The 13,054-nt window shown below is 45.5% G+C and overlaps 1 protein-coding gene across 3 annotated transcripts; it reads left to right on the top strand.

Annotated features, from left to right (window-relative positions):
* Window positions 1-4,952: 4,952 nt before the first annotated feature.
* On the top strand, window positions 4,953-12,618 carry Tlcd5 (TLC domain containing 5). 3 transcript variants are annotated; one of them, XM_048417431.3, is made up of 3 exons: window positions 4,953-5,046; window positions 7,663-7,862; window positions 9,492-12,618. In XM_048417431.3, exons 2-3 carry the CDS (start codon window positions 7,664-7,666, stop codon window positions 10,028-10,030), a joined length of 738 nt encoding a protein of 245 aa, XP_048273388.1. In that variant the 5' UTR covers window positions 4,953-5,046; window position 7,663; the 3' UTR covers window positions 10,031-12,618. The 3 variants fall into 3 exon arrangements, with proteins under 3 accessions (XP_048273388.1, XP_085544756.1, XP_048273387.1); XM_085688630.2 differs by lacking the exon at window positions 4,953-5,046 and having other exon boundaries at window positions 5,063-7,862; window positions 9,492-10,046; window positions 12,013-12,618; XM_048417430.3 differs by lacking the exon at window positions 4,953-5,046 and having other exon boundaries at window positions 5,064-7,862.
* Window positions 12,619-13,054: the final 436 nt, after the last annotated feature.

Genomic DNA, 13,054 nt, shown 5'->3' with positions numbered 1-13,054 from the left:
TTGTTTGTCTTTTTTTTGATGGTTAGTCAATTCGTTTCCTCAATTTCTTTAAGGAATTTGTTCATATCCTCTTTAAGGACCTCTATCATCTTTATAAAGTAATTTTAAAAGTTATTTTCTAGTGCTTCAGCTATATTGGATTGTTCACATCTTGCTGTTGTAGGATAGCTGGACTCTGATGGTGCCATAGTGCCTTTTCTGTTATTGTGTTCTTACACTGGCATTTAGGCATCTGGATTTGGGGTGATTGTAGGCCTAGGTGTTGATTCCTGCATTTGTCTTTGTTGGATGAGTGTTTTATCCCTTGGCTTCTCTTTCCTTTCTGATCTTCTGGCCTAAATGGCCAAGGGTTCTTGTGACTAGGAAGTCTTCAGGTCCAGTAGGGTGTTCCCTCTGGGATTTGGGGGGCTAAGGACCCCTAGATCCAGCCTAACCTCTTGTAAAGCTGAAGTCTTCCTCTGAAGTTGTAGACTAGGGTATGGATCCCAGGGAGGGGGTGCAGAATAGAGTCCCTAGATCTGGTCCGGGTTCTAGGTTTCCTAGAACCAACCTGGGCTCCAGTACCGCTGCCAGCACGGGGGTCCCTATCTCCTGCCTGACCTCTGGTAAAGCAGAGGTCTTCTTTTGAAGTTGTAAGCCTGGGGTCGCTGGATCCCACCTGGCCTCTAATAAAGCAGAAGTCTTCTGAAGTTGTCGACCAGGGTATTGAGTCAGGGTTGCAGAGATTGGGAGGCAGGGGTGTGCAGTCTGGAGTTGCTGGGCAGGCTTTAAAGGGGTTCAAAACACCATTAAAAACAAAACGAAACATTCTGGGTCTGCAAGATAGTTCAGCAGGTAAAGGTGCTTGCTGCCAAGTCTGAGAATCTGAGTTCTGTTAGACCCGAAGTCCGAATCCCTGGTATATCACCATGAGACTGGCTCCGATGCAAAAGCAGAGTCTTTATTGCGAGTTAACTCGGGCATCCTCCATCCATTCGGAGCAGCCGTGAAGGCAGTGGTGGCGGCGGCGGCGGCAGCAGCAGCAGTGGCAGCAGGAGCAGTAGCAGCAGCGGCAACAGCAGCGGCAACAGCAGCGGCAATGGCAGCGGTGGCAGCAGCAGCAGCAGCAGCAGCAGTAGAGCAGGAGAGACCCCGAGTAGCTGTTGTCATTAATGTTGCTTTTTGGTTCTTTGAAATGTCATTAATGTTGCTCTTTGGTTCTCTGTCTTTATCAAGACAGAGTCTTGATAAAAATAGAGAAATCTCTGTGTACGATAAAAACACTGTAATTCGTACCAGGACAGTTATGAATTGATCCAGTTGGCCCACGCTGGCTGATAACTAATAACGTAGCTGAGAATAGCCTTGTTCTCCCAATCGTCCTATGCCACCACACTGACTCCTTGTAGTATATTTCAGCATGTTTCCTTAATCATTTTGTCTGAGTTCGTGCCCAGCTCCTTTCATGTCATCTTGGCAACCCTCTGGACTGCTCTGTGCCTTAATTTCTCAACTCTGAATTGGACCTAAAAGTAGACTCCAGTCTATATAAATTATCACAGTCAGAGGACTTGGGCCAATGGCTTGTGCAGTAAGACAACACAATACAAATGTCACCTGTGGTCGTTATTGTCATTGTGATGGCGTTAATGGAGAGCTTCTGTGCTAGGCTTGCTCAGAAAGAGTAGGGGACACCATTGATTTGGTGGAGCAGAGACTGACTAAGGATAAACTGATAAAGTTTAGGGGTCTGGAGAGATGACTCAGTGGGTTAACTCAGTGGGTTAACTGACTGTTCTTGCGGAGGATCCAGGCTTGATTCCCAGCCCCCACATTAGCTCATAACTATCTGTAACTCCAGTTCTAGAGAATCTGACTCCATCTTCTGACTTCCTTGGGCACTGCAGAGATGTGGTGCACAGAAATACTTGCAGGCAAAGCACCCATATGCATAAACTATCTTTAAAAAGCTAAATCAGTACTAGTTCATCTCAAATAATGAGGCTTGATTTCAGAACCCCAGTCACTTTTGTATAAAGGTCCATTATCCTTGGAAGGAAAAACACTTCCTCACTCCTGACCCTGTAGCCTCCTTAAGTCTTCAATAGTCTGTTTTTTGGTGGGAAATAGAGGCAGCAAGAAGAAAGCTGATCAAGATACTGGAATGAAAACAAAATGCTGAAGCAAAAACAAACAAGGAATTGAAGCTACTTAGAATCCTTTTGTGGATCTGATTTCATTGTCACTATTTCCTAGGCCTCACTCTCTGTTATCTGGTCTGTCTTGACACACTTTTAAAAAGCACTCCCCGCTCTCTCTCCTTCCCTTCCTCCCTCCTTTCTTCCCCCCACCTTCCCCCTCTTCCTTCCCTCCCTCCCCCTCCTCCTCCTCCTCCTTCTCCTTCTCTCTCTCTCTCTCTCTCTCTCTCTCTCTCTCTCTCTTTCTTTCTCTCTCTCTTTTATATCCTGGCCACAGTTTCCCCTCCCTTCTCTTCTCCCAGTCCCACCCTCCCACCCCACCCTCTCTGTTACCCCCCACCCAATCCATTCCTCCTAGGGCAGGTCTTCCAAGTCAAATCAAGTTATAGTAAGACTAAGCACCTCGCCATGTATTAAAACTGGGCAAGGCAACCAAGTATGAGGATGAGGGTCCCAAAAGCCTGTAAAGGAGTCAGAGACAGTCCCTGTTCCCACTGTTAGGAGTCCCACAGAAAACCAAGCTACACAACTGTCACATATATGTAGCATGCCTAGGCCAGTCCTGTGTAGGTTCTCTGGATGTTGGTTTAGTCTCTGTGAGCCCCTATGAGTTCAGGTTAGTTGAGTCCGTGGGCTTTCTTGTAGTGTCCTTGACCTCTCTGGCTCCTTTCTCCCCCTCTTCTGCAGAACTTCCCAAGTTCTACCTAATGTTTGACTTGTGGGGCTCTTTATCTGCACCCATCAGTCGCTGGATGAAGTGTCTCTGGTCTCTGATGAGGACTCTGCTAGGCTCTGGTCCTAGAACCCTCTGCAGGCAGGACAAACTGTAGGTCGAAGGTTTTGTGGCTGAGTTGATGTCCCAATCCCTCCACTTGTGGCCTTGCCCCCCCAGGCAGATTTTTAAAACACACTTCTTCCTGTACCATATCAGGCCTACTGAATCACAGCATTCAAGATGCAGTCTGTATGTGTGTTTTGAAATCACTTTCCAAGTAATGCAGATGATCAACAGGCTTTGAAAAGTCATCTCTGTTGTTTCTCATGTAGTTTCCTAGTAATTCTAGTTTCTCTTCCATTTTGGGAGGTTTCCTGTAGCCCACACTGAATTTGCTACATTGCTGAGAATGACATGAGTTCCTGATCTTCCTGCTTCCACCTCGTCTGTGCTGGGATTACAGGGGTGAGCCATCCCAACTGACTTACTCTTTCGATAATTCAACCAGCATGCTACACCTGTCCCATACTAGGTTCTGGGGAAACAGATGAAAAGAGTGTAATCTTTCTCTTTGAAGGGTTAGCGTGATAAACGACTAAAATGAGAACATTTACAATTCCTAGACATGGTCTAAATACATCTCTTCTAAAGAGCTTTACTTCTGGGCTCCTTAGCACCCAGATAAGACATTGTCAGCCTTGATCAACAAGCCAGACTCTCCCCTCCCTACCTCATTATTCTAGTTGACACCCCCTGTGTATTTTGTGAGTTTTAATTTTGAGACAAAATATACAGGCTAGCCTCTAATTTACAAACCTCCTGCCTCAGCATCCCAAGTGCTGGGATTACAGGCTCATACCACTACATTGTGCTCAGACTTCTTGAAACTCAGTATCCTCAGACCCAGAGAGAATTTGTCCCAAGATAAAATAAAGACCTGAGAATACAACTCAGTGGCAGAGCTTTTGCCTAGCATGATTGGAGACTCTGATTTAATCCCAGTATTGGGGAGGAAATACTCCAAAATTAAATAAAGACAATAGATGGTTTTTATAGGGACTTCCATGTGCCGCCCATTGTTCTATGTACTCACTAATGTAAACCTTTCACATTTCCACAATAATCTATGAGAGAGGCATTACTCTCCCCATTCTGTGATGAGGAAGGAGGCATAGACTTAACTTGCTCAGCTGCATACCAAATAGAATTAACGTTAAAAAAAAAGTTTGCACGTTGGGTACACTTATGTGTGGTGCTACCAGGGGCCAGAAGAGGGCGTTAGATCCTCGGAGCTAGAGTTAGAGGCAATTGTGAACTGCCTGACATGGGTGCAGGGAACTGAACTCCAGCCCTGTGCAAGAGCAGCAAAGTCATCTTTCCAGCTCCTTTTTCATTTCATTTTATTTTTTCGAGACAGGGTTTCTTTGTGTAACAGCCCTAACTGTCCTGGAACTCACTCTGTAGATCAGATTGGCCTCAAACTCAGAGATCCTCCTGCCTCTGCTTCCCAAGTGCTTTGATTAAAGGCGTGTACCACTACCTCCAGGTTTCTCCAGTTCTTTTAAACCTTATCGGACAGTTCTGAAAATAGAGCGCCGTAATTCCCAGGCCTAAGTACTTTTCTGGCATTCAGTGTGCTTGTTTCCCCACTCAGATTCAAGCAGGAGATCAAAGATGGGGTATTGTATCACCTATAGGATAGTGTAAATTGTAGGTGCTTAGTAGGTGCTCAGCAAATGCATAGTGAAAAGGCTCGCAGACTGCGGAATGGATCGGGATACTCTACTGCACAGAGTATTGGGGGTTGAATCCAGGGCCTCACACGTGCTATGGCAAACGTTCTATCACTAAAAAGCCAGAGAGATACTACATTCACAGCTCCATGATGATTTAAACCGACCAACAAATAAGCGCAACACAACACCCTTCCCTTCCCTGCCCAAAGTAGGACCCTCCATCCCTCTCCCTTCCTTGGCCCAGCATCCACTTCTGCGTTCTGTCCTCCCAGCCAGCAGGTGCCCCTAGACCCCCGGCTCCTCCTCCTCCGCCGTCACAGCCTCGTCTCCCCCTCCCTCTACTGCTTCCTGTCGCCGCGATCCGGGCCCTGGGCTGTGGGCGCCCGGGCGCCCGAGGCTTCCCGGTGCGCTCGGCCAGGTAACAGAGCTCGCCGGTGGGATGGGCACCGGCTTGCCCTTAGCGCAGGCGGGGAAGAAGGCGGGCGGGCAGCCAGGTGCGCTCGGGCTCTTCTGCCCCGGGGCGCCGCCTCTCTGCGCCAAGCTCTGGGCACCCGGCTGGATGCCTAGATAACGGTCCAAATTGGGGCGATCTGGGCTGGACGCCGGGCGTGGCCGAGGCCTTCGGGCACGTCCCTCCTCGGGATGCGATCTTGCTGCTGGCTCGGAGCCCCCGGCTGCAGCTTGACCGAGGCCTGGAGCCAGGCGCCCGCCCAGCGCCGCTGTCCTCTGGGATGGGGAAGCCTGGGCACCGAGCTGTGAGGGCCTGGGAACCTCCCAGACCCACACCAGACTCGAAGGCTCAAGGTCACAGAGCTGCGTCTGCCGTTTACAAATGCCTGCTTTTAACTGGAGTGTTTGTAAATGGGCTACTGTTTCCTCTCTTGGGCCAGGGAATTAGGATTCAGAGAAGAGGACTCTAAAAATACTAATCGCCGAGTCCCAATCAGCTGATCCGCCTTACTGGCCAGTGACCCTGGCCTTTCAAAGGAAGTAAGAGGGACAGCGCTTTTCACTCGGGTACTTTGTATGTCTGGCCCTTACTCTGAAGACTGGCCTAGAAGTTTCAGAAAAATGTGTCTTAGAACTGAACTGACCCTTTTTTTTTTTCCTTTCTGCCCTTTTTCTGTTCTCTACTTTTAGTTTAAACTCATTCTTCAGGTTAAAGTGATTTCCCCACTTAAACAGGTTTCTGATGGACACCTACTGTTTTCTTGAAAACTTGCCCTTTGCCCAAGCTCTCTCCGGATAGCATTCCTGGGAGTGGCCCTTGTGTTGAGAGGTGTTGGTCTGCATTTGTCAGAAAAGGGTGAGCGGTTAAGTCATGCAAAGAATTCCCGCAGAGATGAGAGGTGTAGTTGGTAGCTGACGTGTTTGGGATTTCTTTTTTATTTGTACTTTCAATAGAGGAGAAGCTAATGTATATTAACAAGGACATCTTAGTCCTTTTTAGAGTCTACTTTTATACGACTAACGTAACTTAGTGTTGACTATTCTTGTTTAAATGTATCAGCAAAAATTAAAAAATGTAAGTCTTCTGACTTTACCATCTCTATCTATCTATCTATCTATCTATCTATCTATCTATCTATCTATCTATCATCTATCCATCCATCCATCCCTGAATCCTTCATCTGTCATTTTGAGACAAGGTCTTTGTAGCCCTAGCAGGCCTGGAACAGTGTTGATGAGGCTGAGCTCCTACTCTAGGTGATCCTCCTGCCTCTGCTGCCCCAGTGCTCGGATTATAGGCCTTTACCAGCTATGCTGCTTCGCTTTTAACTGAATAATTGCCTTAAGGATATTTTTGTATCTCAACATTTATTTAAAAATCCTTTGCTTCCTTGCTGATAAATGATAGAGTTGGGATATCTTCCAAGAGGTCTGGAGTCTTTGTTTGGCTCTCTATTTACATTTGCCTCAAGTTTTGATCTTGTCTGATAAACCTATGACCCAAATCCAGACCTCAGTCAAATTTAGTTTCAGCTTAACCACATTAAGATGCCTGGTATCATGTGACTTCTAGCAGAAACCAAAGTGGTATTTTGTTTATTTATTTTATTATTTTTTTATGAGAGCTTTGCCACTGTGTGCTGCAGTTCACATGCGAGAACACCACACTACACACACACACACACACACACACACACATGTACACACACGTACACACACACATACACACACACACACACACACACTGGTGGTAGTCCTCTGTCCCCGTTGACCTTGTTTTTTGAGATAGGGTTTCTCCACAGGAATTTATCTTCTCCATCTCTCAACACTGAGGTTACTAGCATGCACTGCCATGCTTGGCTTTTTTTACGTGGGTCTGAGACTCAGGTTCTCATGTTTACCCCCAACTGAACTGTGTTTGCTAGGGAGTAACTAGACACACTCCTTTTGTGTCTGATACTGGGAATTGAACCCAAGGCTTCACACATGAAAGTCAAGTGCTCTACCACTGAGCTGTACTCCTAGTCCTTTCTCGTGCTGTTTTGAGGTATGGCTTCTGTAAATAGCCCAGGCTAGACTTGAACCTGCTGTGTAGACCAAGCTGACTTTCAACTTGACATCTTCCTAACTCAGCTTCCTGAGTAGCTGAGATTACAGGCACACACCACCTTACCTGGTTAGTGCTGGCACTTGTGAAGTGTGACTGCATTATCAGGTACAGGTGCTTTGTCACCTGTGTATCACTATCCAAAGTCAGGGGTCTCTGAAAGGTCCTTATTGACATTGGGTTGTTAGTTAAGTGTGGAGTTAGCTTAGTAATCCAGAGGGCTGTTGCTGATTTCCAGGACACACACAGCTTTTATCAAGTGCTTGACACAGTATTTCAAGGGGACTTGCAGTCATAAATACAGCGGCCACATTTATGCACAAGAGACTTGGATACGTATACGGTAAAGAATTTCAGAAAAGGTCACGCTCTCATGTTATTTTATAATAGCAATTTGGGCATATGCACAAAATTACCCGCTGCTCTTTTCTTAGGGTACATCCTTTGTTTTCCTGGTTTTGGTCTCTTCTGTCATAGGATGGCATTAGGTCTGTGTCTGCAGGTGCTGTGCAGCCTGGGTGGCTGGCTCTCACTCTATACATCTTTCTGCCGCCTGAATAAGCACCGAAGCTATGAGTGGAGCTGCCGGCTGGTGACCTTCACCCATGGAGTCCTCTCTATAGGCCTGTCTGCTTATATTGGCTTCATTGATGGCCCTTGGCCTTTTACCCACCCAGGTAGGTAGAGGGGACATTAGAGATCTTTTTCCTTAGGAATTTATGATTTGGGGCACTTGAAAAAATAATTTTTGAATAATATTAAAGAATAATTTCCATTCTAATGATTTGTATTGCAGTCCTCATAGTTAATTTTGATACTGTGTATGTCTAGCTTCTGCTTTTCATGACTCTTTTGTGCTATTAGGGTTCTTTTCTTGCCTTTTTGTGGTACTGGGGAATCATCGAATCTAGAGCTATGAGTGTGTCCCCACTCTCTTCTATTTTCTCTTACATATATATAAAGAGGGTCTCACTAAATTGACCAGGCTGACCTGACTACTCACCTGGTAGTCAAAACTGGCCTTGAATTTATGATCCTTCTGCTTCAGCCTGCCAAAGTAGCTGGGATTGTGGGCTCTTGTGACTTTGTTGTTGATTTTCTTTGAGGCAAGTTCTTGTTTTATAGTCCAAGCTGGCCTCGAATTCCTAATCTTTCTATCAAACTGAAATGAAATAAATTCTTCAGTTTTGTGTTTCATTTTAAGCTTCTTAATGATTTTAAATATGTCACATGAACACTCTGGGAGTTCTCTCTGGAGTCTGCTTTCAGGATGGGTTTGAACTATCAGTGTTCAATAACCCAGTCCTCTAGGTTAATCTATGTGTCTGAGTTAATCCCAGCACTCAGAAGCAGAGGCAGGTAGATCTCTGTGAATTTGAGGCCAGCCTGGACTACCGACTGAGTTCCAGGACAGTTAAGACCACACTGTTAAGGTCTCAAAAAAAAAAAAATCTGGTAGATATGACAGAGTGACCCAAGAATCTGGGAACAAGAGTCTGGTTAAAAGGGAGGAAGATAGAACATTCATGGAAACAACAAAATAACTTATGTTCTTCCACAGGAAGAACACTGTGGTTGAACAGTCAAATCACTCACTGAAGTCTTTGAGGTTTATTACTATTTTAGTATTTTTCCTGATATTGTTTTGGGACAGGCTTGCCTTGAGTTTACTCTCCGGCCCTTGTCTGTGACCCACACCTTTGGAGGATGAACCAGGTAGAGCGGTAGAAGTCCAGGCCAGACTTAGCTACCGAGGATGTACTAGGAAGACCCTGTCTCAGAAAGCAAAAGCAAAAAAGCAAAACAAGAAAGACCACAGTTTTAAACTTAAGGTTTATTCATTTGTCTTTTGAGACAGGCTTTCATGTAACCCAGGCTGGCCCTGACTCCCTGTGTAGCCAAGGTTGGCCGTGTCCTGATTTTCCTTCTTCCACCATCCAAGTGCTGGGATTGTAAGTAAGGGTAGATTTTAGATTTTTTTGTTATCATTTTTAAAAGCTTTATGCTGGGAAGTGGTGGCGCACACCTTTAATCCCAGCACTTGGGAGGCAGAAGCAGGCAAATCTTTAAGTTTGAGGCCAGCCTGGACTAAAGAGAGAGTTCCAGGACAGCCAGGGCTACATAGAGAAACCCTAACTAAAAAGAAAAAAAAAAGCATGTTTGTGTCTGTCATTGCTTTTGTCCTCTTTAGTGGTTTAGAAAGATTTGAAAGACGAAGAGACAAAGGTTTGAAAGATAGGAGGTCCCTATGTGCGGATGACCCAATTCCCAGCCATGTTGTCTTTTTCTGTCTTGGTTTGTTTCAGGCTCACCGAACACACCTCTCCAAGTTCACATTCTGTGTCTTACCTTGGGCTACTTCATCTTCGACTTGGGCTGGTGCATCTATTTCCAGTCCGAGGGTGCCTTGATGCTGGCTCACCACACACTGAGCATCTTGGGGATCATCATGGCCCTAGCACTTGGGGAGTCGGGCACAGAGGTCAACGCGGTCCTCTTTGGAAGTGAGATCACCAACCCGTTGCTCCAAATTCGCTGGTTTCTCCGTGAAACCGGGTACTACCACAGTTTCACTGGAGATGTGGTAGACTTCCTCTTTGTGGCTCTGTTCACTGGCGTGAGGATTGGTGTAGGCGCCCATCTCCTTTTCTGTGAAATGGTCTCACCCACACCCAAGTGGTTTGTGAAGGTTGGGGGAATAGCAATGTACGCTGTGTCTTGGTGCTTTATGGTTAGTATCTGGCGCTTTGCGTGGAAGAAGAGCATCAAGAAGTACCATGCCTGGAGGAGCAGGAGGAATGAGGAGCGACAGCTAAGACACAATGGGCATCTCAAGGCACACTAGCCAAGGCTTGCTCCCGGTAAATGGGCTGGGTTGGATTGGCCATGGGACTAGAGTCAGAAACAGAACTGAGCTTATAGTGCTTAAGAACTGAGCTTGTAGGGTACTAGGTTTTGAAAAAGGGCTAAATGTATCCATCGCTTTAGTCAGTTCTCAAGCTAACCATATGCAGTGTTGAGACACTCACTCCTACAGTGGTTGCACATCCTCACTGGTGACGGGCAAGTGGCATTATATAGTGTGGACCGTTGTCCCTTGTTTTTGGGCCCCCAATTTCATGGGAGGCCTAATAGATATTCAGACAGCTTTGAAAAGAACTCGAATGAATCAGTGCTGTCTCTTGTTCCTTTGGAAACAATTCCTGAGTTCCATGAGACAGTTTAACTATGTTCGGCCCATGTGCTATAAAGGGAGGGACTCGCAGGAAGGGAGATGCCTTTGACATTCAGGCATCTGTGAATGGGATCTGTTATGTAAAGAGAGACAGAAGGTTGGGAGTGAAACTAGCAATGGCAGACACTTCCCACCGAGCCTCCCTGCACTGACTGTGTCAGAGGTTCCCAAGGACACCCTTGGGTTCCATGATTCATCAAGAAGACTCAGGGCTTAGCATAGAGTCTCACAGCTTTGACTTATGATAATGAAAGGATACAGGGAAGACTCAGCAAAGGGAAAAGGAACCTTTGTCAGAGCCTGTGGGATCTAAGTATGAGTTTCTAAAGTCTCCTATTTGGATATATAGGAGTGATTCATGTCAACACACATGAAAGTCATCAAAGACTTGGTGCCCAGAGCTTTTACTGGCAACAGGTCATGGAGGAACCTTCCTAGCACAAGGCAAAATTCAAGATTCCCCACAGCAGGCATTCAACATAAGCCATATTGCTTCAGAAACAGTTTAGGAGCAGTGAGCCAGTCTTAACAGTTTCTGTTGGGAGACCACTCTAAGCTCAGTTCCTAGGTGCCAGCCAAGGGCCAACATTGCAAGCAGGCCTTTTCAAGGATAGCAGTTCAGGCTTGCTATGTTAACTCTTGTGTGTGCAAAAAACCGTAGAGCTAATGCTTTGGATGCAAGATGAATGAGGTGTGGGTAGATTTAGATTTACTTAGTCCTGTTGTACGGGTTCTGCCCTACCAGGAAAAGTATGCCAGTTCTCAGGGCTTTTGTGAATTAATCTGCTAGGCATGAGAGGCCATGGCTAAATTCCATGGGGATTTACCATGCGGATTCCACTGTACTTGAGATGGAGTTCAGGTTTCAGCTCCTGGTATATACTGCAAACTAGAACCAAAGATTTCAGTGTACGTATTGGCCTCAGAGTGATGAGGTTCCTTCCTTCCTTCCTTCCTTCCTTCCTTCCTTCCTTCCTTCCTTCCTTCCCTCCTTCTTTCCTTCCTTCCTTCTTCCTCTTCTCCTTCCCTTCTTTCCTCCTTTTTCTTTGTTGCCGATACATTCCCTTTTAATCACTTTTTCTCCCTCTCCTGAGATATGGTCTTGCTTGCATAGCTCAGGCTAGCATTGAACTATCCTTCCTTCTTAAGTCTCAGTTCTAGGATTACACTCTTGTGCCACCATGCCTGGCTCTAATGTAGGGCTATAATGACAAAAAAGTATTATTTGTTTATTTGATATTTTTACTGTTATTTAGATCAATGATAATTGGCTAATTCAGTTGGTAAGCCAGGAAATGGTGCTACTGAAGCAAGGCTGTAAAGGTCAGCAAGTAGCGTCCATTCATTCTGTAGTCACTGGTGACACTGACCCAGTGAATGATCTTATGATCGATGGTATTGGCCACAGAAACCAGTTGTGGGGGAGAGGCTGGAAACGTGTAGACATTCTTGCAAATGGAAAGACATTTTAACCATGGGACCTTTAAGGTGGCTGTTATATAGATGAAGAGGTGGCTTTTGGCTCTTGGGCTTTCCTTTTTGTTTTTTGGAAAGACAACACCATGCCCCCTTTTCTGTGATTTGTGTCCCAGATATGCCGGTGTGGTCCTTTCCAGCAAAATTGTGGGCAGAATTGGAAACTGGGGAGTGCTGATTTCAGCAAAAGCATCGTCAAAAAGAGTGGCTTGGCACACAAGCGGATAGGAAAAACAAAACAAAACTGGCTTTTTATTTTGGCACCGTGCAACCTGCTCCAGACCAGACAAGTGAGCAGGCTTGATCTAATACTGGCTGTTTTCTCCCTTACCCCTCAGAAGTAAAGACTGTAGATCTTTCTGTTTGAGGTGAACTCCAGGGAATGTCTGCAGGTTTTATATTTATTTTTTGATAACAAGACACCTGAACAAGTGATAAGGGGGGAGGAATTCCTCATCTCAGCTTTTCTTGATGTTCTAACTAGTAACTATGAAGACAGCTCTCTTAAAGAACAATGTGAAGATGACTCAGCAGTTAAGAGGTCGCCTGTTTTTTACAACCCAGGTAAATGAAGGGCAGGTTGGCCTGTGATGTGTCCCCAGACAAAAGGAAATACTTGCATTTGAATTACTGTGCAATCATCACTGATATGTTCAAGAAGGATTTATATTTCAATACAATTTCTACTAAATTTTATAAAAATAAAGTAACTTTTTTATAAACCCAGAGTCTACCTTTGTATCTTGGTTGTGACTTTGCCAAGAAAAACGGCCTTTGGCTTGTAGAAATGTTGACATCTATTCAACTTCATGGTGACAGTAATCTGCTCTTTGGTGTTAATCATCCCTACTTTATATATGGAAGATAGCAATCAGCACACAGAAAATAGTTTGCCTAAAGAGGAAGAATATCAGTCTGATTTTGGCACCTGTTTGAGCTGTTGCCCTGAACACCCCCCCATCAGCCCCCACTTTAGGCAAGCACTCTACTACTGAGCTATATCCTCACCCCTGTACCCCCGCACCACAGGGCCACAGGGCCTCACTCTGTAGACAGGCTAGCCTGAAACTCACTGTGTAGACTACCTTCAAACTCAAAATAATCCTCCCGCCACAGCCTCCCAAGTGCTGGGATTATAGGTATAAGCTACCATATTTA

This window comes from Myodes glareolus, chromosome 4, assembly GCF_982192425.1.
Source record: "Myodes glareolus chromosome 4, mMyoGla1.1, whole genome shotgun sequence".
NCBI classification, from domain to species: Eukaryota; Metazoa; Chordata; class Mammalia; order Rodentia; family Cricetidae; genus Myodes; species Myodes glareolus.
This window is presented reverse-complemented; position numbering and strand designations above follow the sequence as displayed.

Coding starts and splice junctions, on each gene's coding strand:
- Tlcd5 (XM_085688630.2), top strand. CDS start 7,559: ATGTTATTTTATAATAGCAATTTGGGCATATGCACAAAATTACCCGCT. Junction 7,863..9,491: donor TTGGCCTTTTACCCACCCAG/GTAGGTAGAGGG, acceptor GGTTTGTTTCAG/GCTCACCGAACACACCTCTC.